Source organism: Astyanax mexicanus, chromosome 10 (genome assembly GCF_023375975.1).
Source record: "Astyanax mexicanus isolate ESR-SI-001 chromosome 10, AstMex3_surface, whole genome shotgun sequence".
Lineage (NCBI taxonomy): Eukaryota > Metazoa > Chordata > Actinopteri > Characiformes > Acestrorhamphidae > Astyanax > Astyanax mexicanus.
In genome coordinates, this window is record NC_064417.1 from 42,420,740 (window position 1) to 42,438,348 (window position 17,609).

The following is a 17,609-nucleotide window of genomic DNA, read 5'->3' on the forward strand; positions in this document are numbered from 1 at the left end:
CACTCTATCACAGAAAAATAAGAGTTGTAGAACTTATTGAAAACTCAAGACAGCCATAACATTATGTTTTTTTACAAGTGTATGTAAACTTTTGACCACAACTGTATATATATATATATATATATATATATATATATATATATATATATATATATATTTTATCGATTTTTAGTTTAATACATAAAACACACAGTACATTACACTGTCAAAATAGAAATTCTTTAATTAATTACCTGAATTTTATCTGTGTCTTGTAAAGTTCCTGTTTTTCGACTCTTGTTTTTTTTTTGTTGTTGTTTTTAGCGGCAGAGAGAAATAGGGCATTGTAGTTATCAAAATAAACGCAAGGGGGCAGTATTGGCGTTGTAACGTGTACCAGCAGTGGTTCGTCGCTCGTACCTGGAGTAAAGGTTTATGATAAACTTATTAACAAGTCGGCTGTTCCAAATAAAGGGGGGCGGTATTATTTGACGCAAAAAAATGAAGGCAGTATTTAAATGATAAATAATAATTAAATTGCATGATACATTGTCTGTTTTTGTATTGATGACGGTCAAAGACAGTATAGCAAATGAGCTGCAAATCTACTGTTTTTATGTATATTTTTTTATATTCTGTCCTACAAACAATATGTATTAAATTAATCTGTATGTATAAATTTAAAATATATCTATATACAAGTACGTGTTTGAGATTAGGTATTTAAACGTGTGAGCACCACAGGTGAAATTAAGTTAATTTTCTAAATGAAAAAAATCACGTTATTGGTACGCTTCTACATATTCTGTAAAAAAAAAAAAAAAAGTATTGTTACATTAATTTAGTCACATTTAATACAGATTTTTTTGCTTAATACAGAAATTAAATAGAATTAATCATTTTAAATGCAGAAAACGCAATGTGTTTCCTGTAGCGTATTTGTTTATTATACACTTCAGAAAATCAATAAAACGTGTTTTCACCAGGAGTGCCCAATTTTCCATAATTTATTTAATACAGCCATAGATCGCTTATTAGTTTATGCATTTATTAAACGTTAGTGTTCCCAGATATAGTTCCCTTTTGGGAAATGTGCGTTTAAAACTAATTTACCTATACTTTTGGTCCTTACAAAGTACCTCAGAACTGGTTAAACATCAATATACCTTCACGTTCCTTTCCCGTTATGTGACAGTCTATATTGACTCCTTTAAAACACCTTTAATAAAATCTCCGTTTTAACACACCATAATTCACATCAAAACGTATACGTTGGATTAAAGGATGCTTTTACATTATATCGCATGTATTCCTTTAAATAGCATTAAAGATGTAATACAGGCACTATAAAATATTTGGAAATAGCAACTGCCCGGATATTAACTTAAATCGTGCACGTTTAGATTCCTTTACCCGTAATGTTAAAAATTACATAATGTTTTAAACTGTATTCAAATCAAGTAAGATATTTGGCATTTTTATTCTGGCTACTTCTGTGCTTATACGTGTGGACAAATAGAGTATGAATATGAATTTGCTCATGTGTACGTATGAATTACTATACTAGTTATTATTATTATTATTATTATTATTATTATTATTATTATTATTATTATTTTGCACCCTTCGAGTTTAAACAATATATATTATATATACATTAAATGTACCTATGCTTTTTCAATTTAAACCCATAAATTGATACCGATTTATTCTAAATGTCAAATTGTTAGATATTTAAATGGATTGAGACATCTCTATAAAACGCATTCTATAAAAAGAGAATTGTGTTTACGTTACAGTAGAACCACTATCCCTCCAAAGCGGAAATATTTAGATTTTGTATGGTATCTTTGTTTGTTTATTTATTTATCTGTGTATTTATTTAAATATATTTGAAAGTAGTGCCACTCGGTTGAAAATTACTAAATCAACATTTTATGTCTCATAATAAATATTTAATTACAGATTTCTAAAATTCAGGGGATGAGCTTGGAGATACTACCCGCACTAAAAGACGCATTTGTGGTGCAGTGCCCATAAAAAGTCTTACTTGACTTTTCACCCTCTACTATTCCAAGCGATTAAACCAATTGTGCCATTCGAGAACTTCGTCTCTTTCCACACCCCAAACTTCTGCCATGATATGTTAACAACTGCTACAAACAGGGCGAAAGCTGTGGAGCAGACGGCTGTGTGGGACAGAAAGAGGCAGTAGTCCTCCCATTTCTTTGGTTACCTATTGAGATTTATTCATTAGGAGCCCCATGCTAATCAATTGCTATTCATGGCCGCGGTCGCGTTTAAAGGGGCGCAGATGCGACTGGGCCTGTTTCTATACGGCAAAGGCGGGTTAACCTAATCAATCATGCTGACTGGTTTGGGCTGTAGAAAATTCATAAACCATATGTCGCCAATGCGAAAGCAAGCTTTTTGTTGCCAGCCTCGAGCTCTAAAGTCCTTGTGACAATTGTGTTTCTTTTTTCCCTTTTTTGTAAGTGGTGTTGGGGTGGGAGGGGGGTTGTTCAATTGCCCCTAATTGAGCTCGAGCCACTTAACACATACAATGAGTAACCATGAGAAGAGAACACGATTTGTTAAGATGTAAGCCTCTAGTGTTTGGCTGTAGTGTCAGGATACTAAAAAAAACTGTGATGTGTTAACACTGATGTTAAGCCCTTGTGTTAAGTGGACACGCACACTGTGTTTGCCCCAGCACAAACTGTAAATACATGCAGAATTATTGCAGAATTTCTACATGCATATTAAATATTAATAATGGATAATAATACCCAGATTAAAAAATATGAGCTACGAGGCTCAGATTATTATCACTTCACGGCAGACATAATTTGAAATATCATATTCCCTTTATTTACATGGTGATTAAATAGAATGTTACAATAACTTTATCGCGTAAAATGCATCGTAAGATGATTTATACACACAATCGCCTCCCTCCCATTTATCTGTCTTATTTGGCCGTTCATTTTGAAGTGGCTTTTTATGCATCGTTAAAGGTCAGCCAGTTTTACAAAGCCACTAACCGTGTAATAATAATACGGAAGAAATAGGGGTTTCTGAGCCCTGGGAATAATTTGTTTTTTTGTGTTTGAGAAAATTCTGGTCAAACAATAAGCTTATGACTCCAATGACATTTTTATCATTCCATTGACACTGTATAAATATAAATATGTCTATATATTTCAGAAATTTGTTGGGAAAAAAATCACATTTGGCAGATATGTATCATTAGCAGCTAGAACATCCATGTAAAATGGCGATGACGATGGTGACCTGCGTAACAAAATGACTGCACAAGTTTCCGTAAGGTTTTCTGTGTGGATGTGTGTGTGTTTGTGTTAAAATAAAACTTAAAAATGTACATACACATGTTGCAGTGGTGATCCTGTACCACAATCACTAATCATTTCTTACATCATCATCCTACTGAATGAAACATGTACTCCTTAAGCACGTCTTCAGTCTCAAACGTGGACACTTCGAAGGCTTTTTTTACAATCCTTGCAATAAATTAAAACATGAAAGAGAGTTAAAGAGAAAGAGAGAGAGGAAAAATACAACATCCTTCCTGTTTCAAGTTCTTCCGCAGAGTCAACGTCCGTGCAAAAGTGAAAAATAAAGAAAAATGCCCATTTCTGAAACTCGTGGGCCTGTTTGTTTTTTGTTTTGTTTTTCAATCGTCCACTTCGATTTCTTCTTCCTCATCCTCCTCCTCCGAGAACTCGTCTGTGGTTTGGCCTCTGGAGGAGGACGGGGACTGGGGGAAGGCTCTGTGCCCGTGCGACGAGGGGGATAGACTGGGGGAGATTGGGCCTGAGCCGCCCTGGGTGTCGTCTATGTCTTCCATAGACACCAGTTTTTGCAGAGTATGCGCTGGGATTTTCTTGAGAGATTCCACGTCCGCCTTCATCTCCTCCAGGTCCCGCTTGAGTTTGGCGCGCCGATTCTGGAACCAGGTGATGACCTGCGCGTTGGTCAGGCCCAGCTGCTGGGCTATCTGGTCCCTGTCTGCCGGGGACAGGTATTTCTGATACAAGAAGCGCTTCTCCAGTTCATAGATCTGGTGGTTGGTAAAGGCCGTGCGGGACTTCCGTCGCTTCTTCGAGGCCTGCCGCTGTCCGAAAGCGTTCATGTGTTCTCGACCTAAAGGTGGAAAAAGGGAGAGAAAGAGAGAAGTTGTAACTGCTGTTTGGATGGAAGGACATGGGAATTGGGACTGACATACTTCTCGTGCCTATGTACGGGTGTGCTATACGCAGCTAATGTGAGCCTGATAGGCCGCGGCTGTACGGCCCAGCTGCAAAACATCTGTGCTTTGGGGGCAAGAAAAAGGTGGAAAACTTTGCAAAACAACTCAATTAATTTCAAAGCTTGTTCGAAAGTTTTCACCAGTCAACCAAAACTCTAGCGAGGGGTCATTTTAGGTCAGCCGGCGATGGCCACCAACCCTACACTCATTCGTGCTCTATGACATGCAGGCTGTCAGGCTATCTTACTGAGAGTTTATGAAGGGCAATACGTAGTGGGCGCACTAAAGGTAGTTTGTAGAATAATTTCGTACACAGATTAATCGGCATTACGAATGTAATCGTAACGCTAATTCGCTTAGTACATGGATAAATAAATACAGAAATAAAAACGTTTGGCATGACATCTAAAACTTGACAGGAACATTTACTTAAAAAAAAAACAATAATAATAATAATAATAATAATAATAATAATATGCAATAAGTCACGTAATATTGGCCTAGATTAAAGTTTTCTGATATTTAATTTTAGTCGCATTTCAGAGATGCCTTAAAATCACATTGGCAATTATTGCTGTAATAATAAACAACTCGAAGAAATACAGACACATAACACATAAAGATCGTTTAAATAACAAACTCGATGGTTTGGCATTTGAAAAAAAAAAAATATATATGCGCACACATATACGAACGTGCACACACACACATGAAACATTATCAGTTATATCTTAATCAGTAGGGTAAATGTAAACTGAACAAACAATTAAATTGGAGCACCAAACCGAGTCCAAACAGACTAAACTACTTTACCTTCTGCCGCCTGGATGACGCTCACTTCTAGCCCCTTGAACGTTTTGCTCGCGAGCTCCTCCAGCGCGCACAGGGGCGAGGAGGGAGTGGTGATCCCGTTCCGCAGCGCGCTCGAGCCGCTGACTTTTTCCAGCACGCGCGGCGGACACAGGCTCGCCACGGACTTCTTGACCGAGGGCTTGTTGAGAATATCCTCGATACTGAAGGGGGTCAGGGGCTTGTTGGAGTTGGCGGGGGGCGGTAGCTGGTCTAACGGAGCCCGTCTCCGGTCCTCGCCGCTGGACTGCAAAACAGAGCCTGCCTTCATGTCTTTACTGGAGGTCATCGCAGTCCTCACAACACACGATTTCCAACACCGAATAAAGTGGTCTATCTCGAGCAAACCGACGCGTGAGCTTCCTTCTTCATAAATATATATATGTATATATAAAAAGTAGTAGCGTATCAGTAGTGCTCTCGTTTAGTCGCGATCGTCGGACTTCAGGCTGAAGGGATTTTCCAGCTCCACCATGCTGCTTCAGGCGTGCTGCGCCGCGCTCTCATAGTCCCCGTGTGCGAGTCCAACTTTTTCTGAAGAGTCCCATGAAGATGTTTAGGAAGGAGGAAGGGCACTGTCCGGAGGGGTGGGTGGGTTGGTAGCGGGATGGGGAGGGAGGGGGGTTTCACCACACGAAAATAAAGGCGTCTCGGCAAAAACGAGCGAAAAAGATCAAGCGAACGCTAACGAGTTATTGTTGATTGGGCGAAGTTCAATTAGAGAAACTCTACACTAGTTGCTGACCCGCTGCTCCGTCTTAAAGGACCAGGCCACAATAATTAATTGGACGCGAGGATAGGAGGAGTTTCCCCTGCGGTGTTACCCGAGTTTAAAGAGAAGGCACACGGCTCGGGATGTTTATGCATGGGCCACCCCACTCCCACTTAGGGGCGACCACGTGCTCTGTGAAAAGCGAGAGTTAGGGCTCATTACTGGAACACCGGCAGCCTCGTTCGGCCTCAATTAGTAAAGACGGTGCAGGGGCTCTTGCGACGCGTCCTGCATATCAGAGAGGAGAGAGTGGGAGCCTAATAGCTGAACGATTGAAGAATGATTATCACAGCTGTGACAAAAAAAAAAAAAAAACACACGCATTAGTTATATCAGTTTTGTGCACCGAATAACTGTAACTGTTTTAAAATTCTGTATTAAAATGTGACTGTATTTATTTGTTTATTTATTTTTTACTATAACTTTAAAATATGTCCTTTGTAATTTCTTTAAATATTCTGGCTTTATAAAAGCGAGTGAATAAATACAATGTACGCCATTTACATTTCATATTTAAAATGAAAAAATATATATATATATATATATATATATATATATATATATATATATATATATATATATATATATATATATATTTTATTAGAATATAAACGTGGAAAAATAGGGTAATGTTAATCTTAATGTCATTATTTTACATCTTAATCGTTCAGTAGTTGTACGTGTCCACACTCCTTTTTAATAGTCCATCAGAGGCAGTGTGGAGATGATTATGTGTGAACATTTCAGGGCAACGGTGAAGAAAGCCCCTGCAGAGCAGCGCTGTAATGTTTTAATAAGGCAGTGTAGTGCAGCGGCGGCGCGCGTGCAGGTAAAGAGGAGCTCCGAGCTTCGCTTCGCTCTTAACGCTGGAAAAGAAAAGACGGAAAGACAAATGATGATCTCCACTTCGTCTCCTCCATATGAACACGCACTTGTTGGAGCGGTAAGTTTTAATCCTGGTTTAACAGAGGATAATTTTACTTACATTTAAACGAACAACATTTTGTATGTAGAAATGAGACTAATGTATGTATATGTTCAGTTGTTTTTTTGTTGTGTTTATTATTATTATTATTGTTATTATTATTATTATTATTATTATTATTATTATTATTATTATTATTATTATTATTATTATTATTATTATTATTATTATTAAATCCAGCTACGTGTAAATTATTTACTTTGTGTTGATGTCATTATATTGCTGACTACTTTTTTGCACTTTATATTCTGTGGTACAAATGATAATAATAATAATAATAATAATAATAATAATAATAATAATAATAATAATAATAATAATAATAATAATAATAATAATAATAATGTTATTATATTATTATAAATTAGCATTGTTTTGTGTATTTTTTTTTTTGCATGAAATTTTTGTATTGTCTTTTGCGGATACATATATTCACTCTTTAACGTGATAAAAATAAATTTATACATTTTATATCTACGGTTTCTGTTTTTCTCAGACGAGCTGGATTTTCCCTTCAACTCCCGATTCTGCTGGGAGGAATAAAGATGATAAGAGATATGATTTCGTCGGGATTTTTATAATCGATTACAGTGATAGATATGTCTCTCATATGAGCCGCTGGCGCTGAATGACGAGCTCGCAGAAAGCTTGCCGAGTCCGTGCCAAAAGCTCCATATGGGGACATTCACAGGGGGGAGCAGAGTAGAGCAGAACAGAGTAGAGAAGAACGGGCCAGGAGGAACCAGCACGACATGCTGTTACACACATCTACACCAACGCACGTGGGTGCCACCGAGTCCTGCTCAATAGTGTGTTTTGTGGCAAACGAAGAACAATGCAGCGCACGCGTGCACACACTGAGGGGTGGGAGGTGTGGAGTGGAGAGATGTGATTCACTGGCTGGAAAGATCTAAGACTGGAACATCTTACCTTTTTACCTGCTTGTCAGAGTAACCAGTAGAATGGATTGTCTTTCAGTGCAGTGGCCAAACAATAACATAGGCCTACATTATCTGCTTTTCTTAACGCATTACAATCATAATAATATTTGAAACGTTAGCTGTGTATGTATGGGCATTCTATGTGCTCTTTGAGCACAAATATATGAAAGAACCGCAAGGAGATTTTTTTTTTTTTTCACTTTTTTTATCTGTAAAACAAATTATTTGGTCACGCAAAATATTTTAAAATTGTATGAAAATGAAACTATGGAAATCAAAAAAAATAAGGAAAATGAAACAAGTGTTCGATTTCTATCGAAGGTGTAAATATGATCTGCAAATCTTCACCACTTTACAGCCAGCTCTTTAGTACGTTCCTCTTGCAATAACTATTTGGAAACCAAAGGGTTAAGAATAATTGACTTGTCTCTCAGGTCAATTTTACAAAACCTCTCGCGCAGATAACATGGCTAACATCTGTCGTCTTAAAATAGCCTCGATCTTACAGTCTGACAATCTGTAAATATATCCAGGCTAATTATATAACTGTACAATTTACAGCCAGTGAAAGCAACAAAAAATCGCATTATATGTTAGTTTCTGTTTTAGCCTTATTCCTGCTAGATTCATCAGTTGGAGAGGGAAAAAGAGGAAAAAAGTGAAGAGTGGCCAGAGGAAGCTGCTAAAGCAGGGCCTGCTGAGCGATATACGGGTATTATATGGCAATGTGGACGGATAGAATTTCGGCTACGGGGAATGGTGGCATTTAAGCGCCAACAATAGCACTTCACAGCGCCCCGCTGGGGCTGGACAGCGCAGCCGAGGCTACGGACACGGTGTTACATTTCCCTCGATGGCAGGCATTATTGGTTCCTAAAGATAAGTCCAATAAAATATCTGCAAACAGACGAGCTGGGAAAGGTCTTTACGTATGCGACGCGGCGGTGCTAATTCGAAGGCTTTTCTTTGGCCTAATTTAGGCGTTAATTAGAAACAGAGCACCTGACGTGATCAATCATCAGGCCCAAAGGGAACCGAACGTTGTGTGCGCGAGCGCTTCTGCATGGGTGCGGTGGTCATGCAGGGTCTGGTCCAACTGTAAGGAAAACAAGTTAAAGGCACGCTCGTTTATAACGGGGAAATAATTTGCCTGTACTCTGTATTGTATACATAGTTCTTATATCAAGGTCATTTGTGTGTGTGTTTGTGTGTAGTTTTACTCCTTTTTAGTCATAGATTTATTCAAATGTTTAGCTAAAAGTAAAAATGACATCCTGCAGCAGATTAGTATTAAATACATATTTTTGATATAATATGTATGTTTAAATTGGGCATGTGTACTGCATATGTTTTTTTTTTATATATGGTATATATTCTACCTAGGGCTCATGTTTATATATCGTATACATTCTAGTGCATATTTATATGTGACATTATGTTATAGGTTTAATTATATATAGTTTATTTAGGGGGGAAAAGCGTAAATTTAGGGTATTCTACTTTGTTATTCAGGGTATATACATATATATATATATATATATATATATATATATATATATATATATATATATATATATATATATATATATATATATATATATATATATATATATATATATATATACTGTCAGATATCTCTCAGGACCGGAACGTAAAGGTCCACGCACACCTTTACCTGTTCAAACAGGTGCATCGGTGTCTTCAGGGTTATAGGGAGTAAACGTTTCTAGAAGAAAACACAGATGCAGAAAAACAAGAGACGTGTTCACGGCTATGATATGGCCTCTTCACGGAATCTAGCAGCGCTGGGTGCTCAAGGCAGATCTGTTTCTGATAGCATTTGCCCCCCTGCCAGTTGCTAGCAACTCAAACAGCTGTGCTAACGACAGTAGGCTATACACACGATACGGGGACATGCGCATTAACGTGGGGCCGCGAGGTGACATTTAACCGCGGCGGTGAATAAAAGCCATGCAGTAGCTCGAGCTGGAGCCGGAGCTGGAGTGGCTCCGGTGATTTCCACAGCGGGTTTCAGGAGAAGAAAACCGAGCCGGTATGCAGGCCTGGATCCGGGCTAATAAAGACCAGAGATAAGATAACCGATTGCTGTGTAGTGAATGCTAATCATCCGAACAACCGACGTATCCGTTTGCCCTGCATACGTGCTTGGTTATGTGCCCATTTAGTGATGCAATCATCAAGATCAGCAATTAACTCCGTCACGTGAGGGCTAACTTGTGTCGGTGACAGCAAATGAGATGAAAGGATATTTCTCTTCTGAGAGAAACTGAGAGAAACTCCGCTGGAGAGAAAGAGGAAAATTAGTTAATATGAAAGATGAAGATGATGACAATGGTCAAGTTTGAAAATTATGATTTCATTTAGTCTGACTAAAATATAAAATTATATTTTTGTCATTTAACGATGACACAATTAAAAACAAAATAATTCATGTTAAGACAGTAATGCATTATTATCAATGCAGTTATTTAGAGGGCAAGTGGGATTTTTTTTTTGTAAGAAAAACAAGTAGTGGGACGGTTCTAAGTTCTCATTCTCTTTTATTATTAAAAATGACATTCAAAAAAGATAGAACAAAAATAAGAAATTTAAAAGAGGCTCAAAAACATTGACTTTGTCAATACAACATCAACAACAACAACAACAACAATAATAACAAGAATAATAATAATAATAATAATAATAATAATAATAATAATAATAATAATAATAATAATAATAATAATAATAATAATAATAATAATAATAATAAACAGCTATTTACAAATAGAAAAACACGTATGTTTACCCGTTAGTTGTTATTAGTTAACATTTCAATTTCTTTACCACATATTGATTGCAGGGGTCAAAATGTGACGCACTCTTAAATGTTATAATTACAGCTCAGCAACGCTAAAACCAATACACTGCTCTGTCTCTTATAATGACTCTTAATAGACTTTATGTCGTATTGATTTGCGTTTCGTTCACCCTGACAGGCTCAAGTCAATTAAACAGCAGTGAAATCGGACACGGTGATGCTGAAGGCTATTGAGATGTGGACACCGAGGTTAATTGTTCGCGCGCGATCTCCATCATTGTGAATGTCTTCGTTCCGCGCGCTGAGAGCCTTCTTCGTCCTGCAGGTAGTTTGGGGAAATGACTGAAGCGCTCCAGCGCTGCTCTATACCCGCTGCTTTACATCCCTCTCCTCTTTTGATGGTGTCGTGTTCCGCGCTGTTACCTGCTGGTGTTTTCTCTTTCAGTGGATGACAAATGCTCGGACCCCCGACAGGGCGCCCTCCTCGAGGCCACAAACTGCGGACAAACGGACGCGCTGCTCTCCCCCCGCCGGACCAAGGCCTGGGCTGGACCCCCGCTGGAGCGGCGTGGCTGCGCTCCTGAGCTGCACGGCTGGTTGGAGATCATAAAAAGAGGCGGAGGAGAAACCGCAGGAGCTTTTTAGTTCTGATCTCAGGTGTGAAAAGGAAGAAACGGGTTTAGTTTCACTGATAACCGAACGCATTATCATAAACCTACATTTCCGTGAGAATGTAACCCGCTGCTCGTGCCTTAATGATGTTTTATTTTGAATTTAACGACTAACACATAAACATCAGTTCGTACCTAAAGAACAAAATAATGTCGAATCAACGTTCATATTTTCTTCTCTAAAGCATTGAAACAATGTTGTTCTTCGACGCTAGAATTTATTTATTTATTTGTGCGCATCGACTTTACCTTAGATCGAAATTGATTCAACGTCATGACTTTATGTGTATTGTTTGTATTTAAATGACTTACAATAAATGTATATCTTGTATGTATTATATTCTTAGAGCTTGTATTGAGTTCTTTGGGCGGAGAAAGTAAAACTTAATTATTATTATTATTATCAAATAATTTATATAGTTTTTTTTTTTCCGCAGAATTTTTGTCTAAAAGCATTGTGAGTGTTAAATAGTCCTAGCCATTCAAAGTATTTAAATGAACGTTAATTCAATGTGATAATTTTAACAGTAGCCGAAATATTTTAGGCAATGTTAAATAAATGTTATTTAAAGGTTTTTTTTTTGTTTTCATTAAAAGTGCAATGAAATAAACACCTTTTCAAGGTATTTGATGTCAAATTGAATGTAACTGAATGTTATTATTTATGACGACATTTTTTACACATTTACATGATTGAAATTGTTACTTGGTTAGGTATTTACTCATTAAACACCCATTACATCAGTGAAATAAAATTTTATAGACTATAAATTAAATATATTATAGAACAAAATAAAAGAAAGAATAAAATAGTCCTTTGCATCATCTGACACAATGAAATCATGTATAAAAAGATTAAACCAGCCCGAGAAGCAGGATTCAGCTTTCAAACCTCTACAAAACACACACAATAACATCCGCCCGAAATCATCTTAGTCCTAAAATTGAGTCCATATGCATAGTTTTCATGCACACACACACCTGCAGCCAGAGCAGATGTTTCAGCTAGTGTGTGTTTAGCCCTCGGGGTCAATGCACCAGTTTTATTATTAATGATAATTATGATCTGTTAACATAAAGTGGATTATTTGAGTGGTTCAGTTGGATTATTTTGAGCATTTAATCTATATATAACGTTGTAAAACATTAATGACATAATATTTGACACATAAAATAAATTTATCTCTATATATGTATTAATGAATCGAGTAATCTAGATATGAACATTATTGAATTTTAACTCAATTTTATAAGCAATTTTAATAAATATGGGCCTATTAAATATTTTATAGGATTTATTAGGCCATTACAATAACTACTACTACTACTACTACTACTACTACTACTAATAATAATAATAATAAAAAAAAAAATAATAATAAATAATAATAATAATAATAATAATAATAATAATAATAATAATAATAATAATAATAATAATAATAATAATAATAAGCGGAATTATTATTATTATTATTATTATTATTATTATTATTATTATTATTATTATTATTATTATTATTATTATTATTATTATTATTATTATTATGTATCTGTCTAGCTACATTTAGTTGAACGTCTGCAAAAGTGAATTTAAAGATCGACCCCTAAACACACACGCGCGCGCGCTTATGTGTTCTGTGTGAGGATGCGTGGTGAATGCTGGCCTTTGGACGCAGTGACATTTGAGCTGATGAGAACAAAGCAGAAAGATCAAAGCAATGATAATAATGCTGATGATGATGATTATGATGAACTACACAACAGTCATACATAAATCTATCTCTATCTATCTTTATTTTGTCTGCTTGTTCTTTCAGTATGATTCGGCTACTTATAGAAACATAATTATATAATTGTTTATGCAACTGTTTATGCTCTGATATTATTTTATTATGGAAACCTGATATCTGTTTTAGTACTGACTATCTGTTTCCCAAAAATTGGGCTGCGATTATTATTATTATTATTATTATTATTATTATTATTATTATTATTATTATTATTACAGCTTTATAAATAACAGTCTTGCCCGTGTGTAATAATTATTTGGATTATTATAAAGCTGCACGAGCACATCCAGCAGGCCTGGTACAGGCTTATTATGAGACAAAAAAAACCCAGAAAGCACAGAGAGCCTCACCTCCATCATCACACAGCCTGTAACCCCCTATGAGGAAATAAGTGCTCGCGCGCTGATTATGTAAGTAGCTGCTAGAACTGCATCACTCACGATTAATGAAATTCCCCGCGAAGCTGCTGCCTGCCTTAACACAGAGCGGATTTAATTTGGAGCTTGGAGTGCACTCCGGGCTCGTATCAGAGCCTTATGAAGATAAATACTGCAGGAGGAATCGCAGCTCTGTGGGAACCACGGCGGAATCAATCAGGCCAGATCGGGCCACATCAGGGCAGTGTTAGCCGCGGCCACTTGAGCGCCTAATGGGGAGCCAGAGGATGAAATCATCCTATCAGAAACTCCCACAGGAGCCCGAGGAGAGGAGAGGGGAGGGGGTCAAACAGCATCAGCGGGATATATTATAAGGATATTATAAGGAGACTGGAATAAGTTACAAAAATACATTAATATATAAATGCTTAGAGAACCAGCCAGACACATATATTTATTTATACTAATTGTGTATTTAACAATGTAAAAATAAGGACATGCTTTTATAGATAGATAGATAGATAGATAGATAGATAGATAGATAGATAGATAGATAGATAGATAGATAGATAGACAGATAGATAGAAAACTATGAACATACATTTATGAATTAATACATAAAACTGATGCATAAAATAGTCTGATTTTTGTTCTTTTTGGGGTGGAGTCCTCTTCGGGTCCTCCCCTCACCACAAATCGCAGGAGGTTTTTATTAAAGTAGTCCCGTGCGCTCCGCCCCTCCAGCGCAGATCCGCCGCGAGAGCGCACAGAGCGCGAGAGGAAATGGCTCGTCTGGCCCGCTGACAGAGGCCCGGTTTGGGCGCAAAGATAAACGACCCAGCGTATTTAACGCTAACACGTTGACAAAACCCACCTGATGGGGAGGATTAATACAGTAAAAATCCATCTGCGCGCGCCTCCACGGAGAGCAACGGCCAGGGCAGCGCAGGGCAGCAGAGCACGTGAGAGAGAGAGAGAGAGAGAGAGAGAGAGAGAGAGAGAGAGAGAGAGAGAGAGAGAGAGAGAGAGAGAGAGAGAGAGAGAAATGTGTACATACAACCACTTCCAATGCTCAGCTGGGCTTTCCCAAGGCGTGTGCCCAAATGCTGGAACATATTTTACTTGCAGTCTTGCTTTATAATACAGTGACTTCATTAATATACATACTGTATAGACAAAATTACAAAATAAACCTACGTGAGCAGTTTATATTTATGGTATCTCATTGCTCATAAATACAATTGCTTATTAATATGAAGATGCTCTTCCTTTCTTTACATACGTGGTTTAACACGTTGGCACATGGCAGGGTTACCGTGCGGCAAAAGTCGCACACTATTACAGTACCATGCTAAAATACAGCTCGCTTATGTGTACCGCATGAATTAATGCCTAAATATTTTGCTTTTTAAATGCTCCCTTTAATGGCTTCATAAATATTTTCTTTGTCAGAAATGTTCTTATTAAATAACATGACAAGTACGCAACATTCTGGTCAACTGTAGTGGACAATAAACCCCGGATTACCACCAGTCACTAATTGCATCAAGATTTTACAAATGTTTAATTGTGGATATACTCCACATTTACGCCATTTGACAGAAACAGGGATTATTTTATTTTTCTGAGTAACAGGACTGATTGGGTTGTGACAGGACTTTTGTAGAGTTTATGTTTTGAATGTGTTTAAACATTCCTATTAAATTTCTTTTTAGATGTAAATGTTAATATAATATTTGACATTTTTTGAATTTTTTTTCTTTGTTTTCTGAAATATTTTAATGCAGGAGGGCTTGTTTAATGCATACTGTAGGCCCTTTGTAGGTAATGTTTAATGTAAGTGAAACAAGAATTTGACAAAACATGGGGGCATTTGTCACATATATTGTTTTATTTGTACAATTCATGTAGAATTTAATGTTTTATCAATAATTACAGCGTTAATAATATCAACTTATAAACAGTTATAAAAGGTATTTCCCCCCCTTTCTGTAATATAGAAGTTTTATTATTTATAGGATGAAATAAATAGAACATTACAGAGAATGAGCTGCAACAGATACTTTGTTAATTGGAAGCATAAGTAATTTGCATAATTTGCTTTTCTTATTTTTAATAACATCCACTTCCAGCCTATCTCAGGCCTGATTACGCACAAGGGGAAAAAACAGAGCCGCATGTGCCAGACGTGTCTCATAAATAGCATCCAATTGGAGCTGACAGATAAACAGCACTGTCAGAAAGGACAAAAAGATAAATTCTCCAAACATCCAGGAGAAACAGACCCAGCCAAGGCTTCATTACCTTCTGGTTTTGGACTCAGAGTCTGAAACAGAAACTATTCACTCCCTGGAAGTAAGTCATCTTGTGTAGGGAAAAAAAGGCCCCGTCCCCGGTGCAACATTATTCATGGCGCACAAGAGGGATTGCCTGGGTGTCAGCCTGTAACACAGAGGGTGAGGGCTGCTTTAACCCTGGAATACTGTAACGTATGAGTGTGTGAGGCGAATAGATCACACAGATTAGCACATTAACTAAAACGAAACTCAAGCTGTCCATAAACTGTGCAGCAGTCAGAGAGAGGTAAAATGATCAGTGGTTCATTTGGGAAATCACGGCAGCAATTTGTAAGGAGTGCAAGATCCATAAAGCAAACCTTATAAGGTGTAACAACAGAAGTGTATAGCTTTCATAAGGAGCTTTTCTTTAGGAGGTGTGAATTAGGTGTGAAATTATGGTAGCAAAGCACATAAATGGGATGTTATAAGATTGAGTTTGTGTAATTGTAGCATAGAAGCCATCACTTATTCAGCTGAAAACTCGGAGCTGGAGTTCAGCATTGGCCGTCTAATACAAGAGGCCATGATGGATGTTATGTTTATTTGGCTGTTTTTTATATAGTGTATCAATTATTTACCTTTTCATTTTCTGATGAACCTAACAGTGGACACTAGTGGATAATTATTGTAAAACAGGATTCCACATTGAATCTAACTTTTTTCTATGGTATTGCCACCCTGGAACACTTTAGAAGCATATTTTGTTATGCTATTTATTTTTCATTTTCATTTTGGAAAGCTAACTAGCTTGGTCTAAAAAGAAAAATGGAAAGGGAAAAATAAACTAGAAAAACGGAGTAGAAGTTAAATTGGGGGGAAAAAATGTCAGGAAAAGGGAGTGAAAATATGGAGGAAGGTCTCAGCCCTGGCTCCACCATAACTTACAGTGTCCCCATAGCCCATAAATATCAGAAATAGGCTCACACTCAAACCAATCCACAAGCAACAGTCCCTGAGCGAGTTCATGCGTGTGTATGTGTGTGTGCTGTGTTTGTATGTGAATGTGTGTGTCCCTAGAGGCTGAGGCCATACAGTTGGCCAGAATCCGGCTGCAGGTCTAGCTGGTCCTCCTTGCAGGTAATGGCAGGAGTTGTAGTGTGTGGGTGTGCACAAAAACTCACCATTCACTCACTGGGTTTTGCTGATGGTTGTTACTGACTGGACTGACTTATTTATAGCTTTTATGGAGGCGAGGGAGAGGGCTTGCATGGTTTTCTATGCACACTTTATACTTTTAAGCATTTCAGATTTGTTTTGGTGGAGAAAAGGATAAATAATCAGGCGTGACAGAGCGTAAGGGCTTTCTTAGTCTCTACTGTAAATTTATCAGACAACAAGGCTTTCAACTCATCGTTCTGAGATCCAAGTGGTTTAAGATGTGTAAGAGTGTGTGTGGTGAATATTGCGTTTTTTAGAATTCACAATTATTGGGAGTTTTTATTGGAGGTCTAATTTCTCGTTACTAAATGTGTTGAGAGTAGATTTTACACCCAGTACTCAAATAATATTTTGCTGTTATTAGACAAAGATAATATATTTTGTGTAATCACATGGTTCAAAATGGAACATTTGCAAACTTAGCACAGCAAGGTAACCTTACTTAGGGCCACACTGATTGGCTCTGGGTTCCACAATATCAAGTGTTTTCATGGTCATTGTTCCATGCAGTGTGGATCCATTATATGTGCTTATATAATCTTTTTCAATTTGATGTTGCTAAATTAGAACCAGAAATGAATTATGCACAGTTAATGTTATAGAATGTGTCCAGTCTTACATTCCTGTCTTGATTTTCCAGAGTTAGCAAGTTAG

At 37.1% G+C, this 17,609-nt stretch overlaps 1 protein-coding gene across 1 annotated transcript; it reads right to left on the reverse strand.

Moving 5' to 3' along the window:
- Positions 1-2,827: 2,827 nt before the first annotated feature.
- On the reverse strand, positions 2,828-5,920 carry lbx2 (ladybird homeobox 2). The gene is made up of 2 exons (XM_007247458.4): positions 5,063-5,920; positions 2,828-4,143 (listed from the first exon to the last, which is right to left on the reverse strand). The coding sequence occupies exons 1-2, from the start codon at positions 5,385-5,387 to the stop codon at positions 3,674-3,676; spliced, it is 795 nt and encodes a 264-aa protein (XP_007247520.1). The 5' UTR covers positions 5,388-5,920; the 3' UTR covers positions 2,828-3,673.
- Between the last annotated feature and the right edge of the window lie 11,689 nt (positions 5,921-17,609).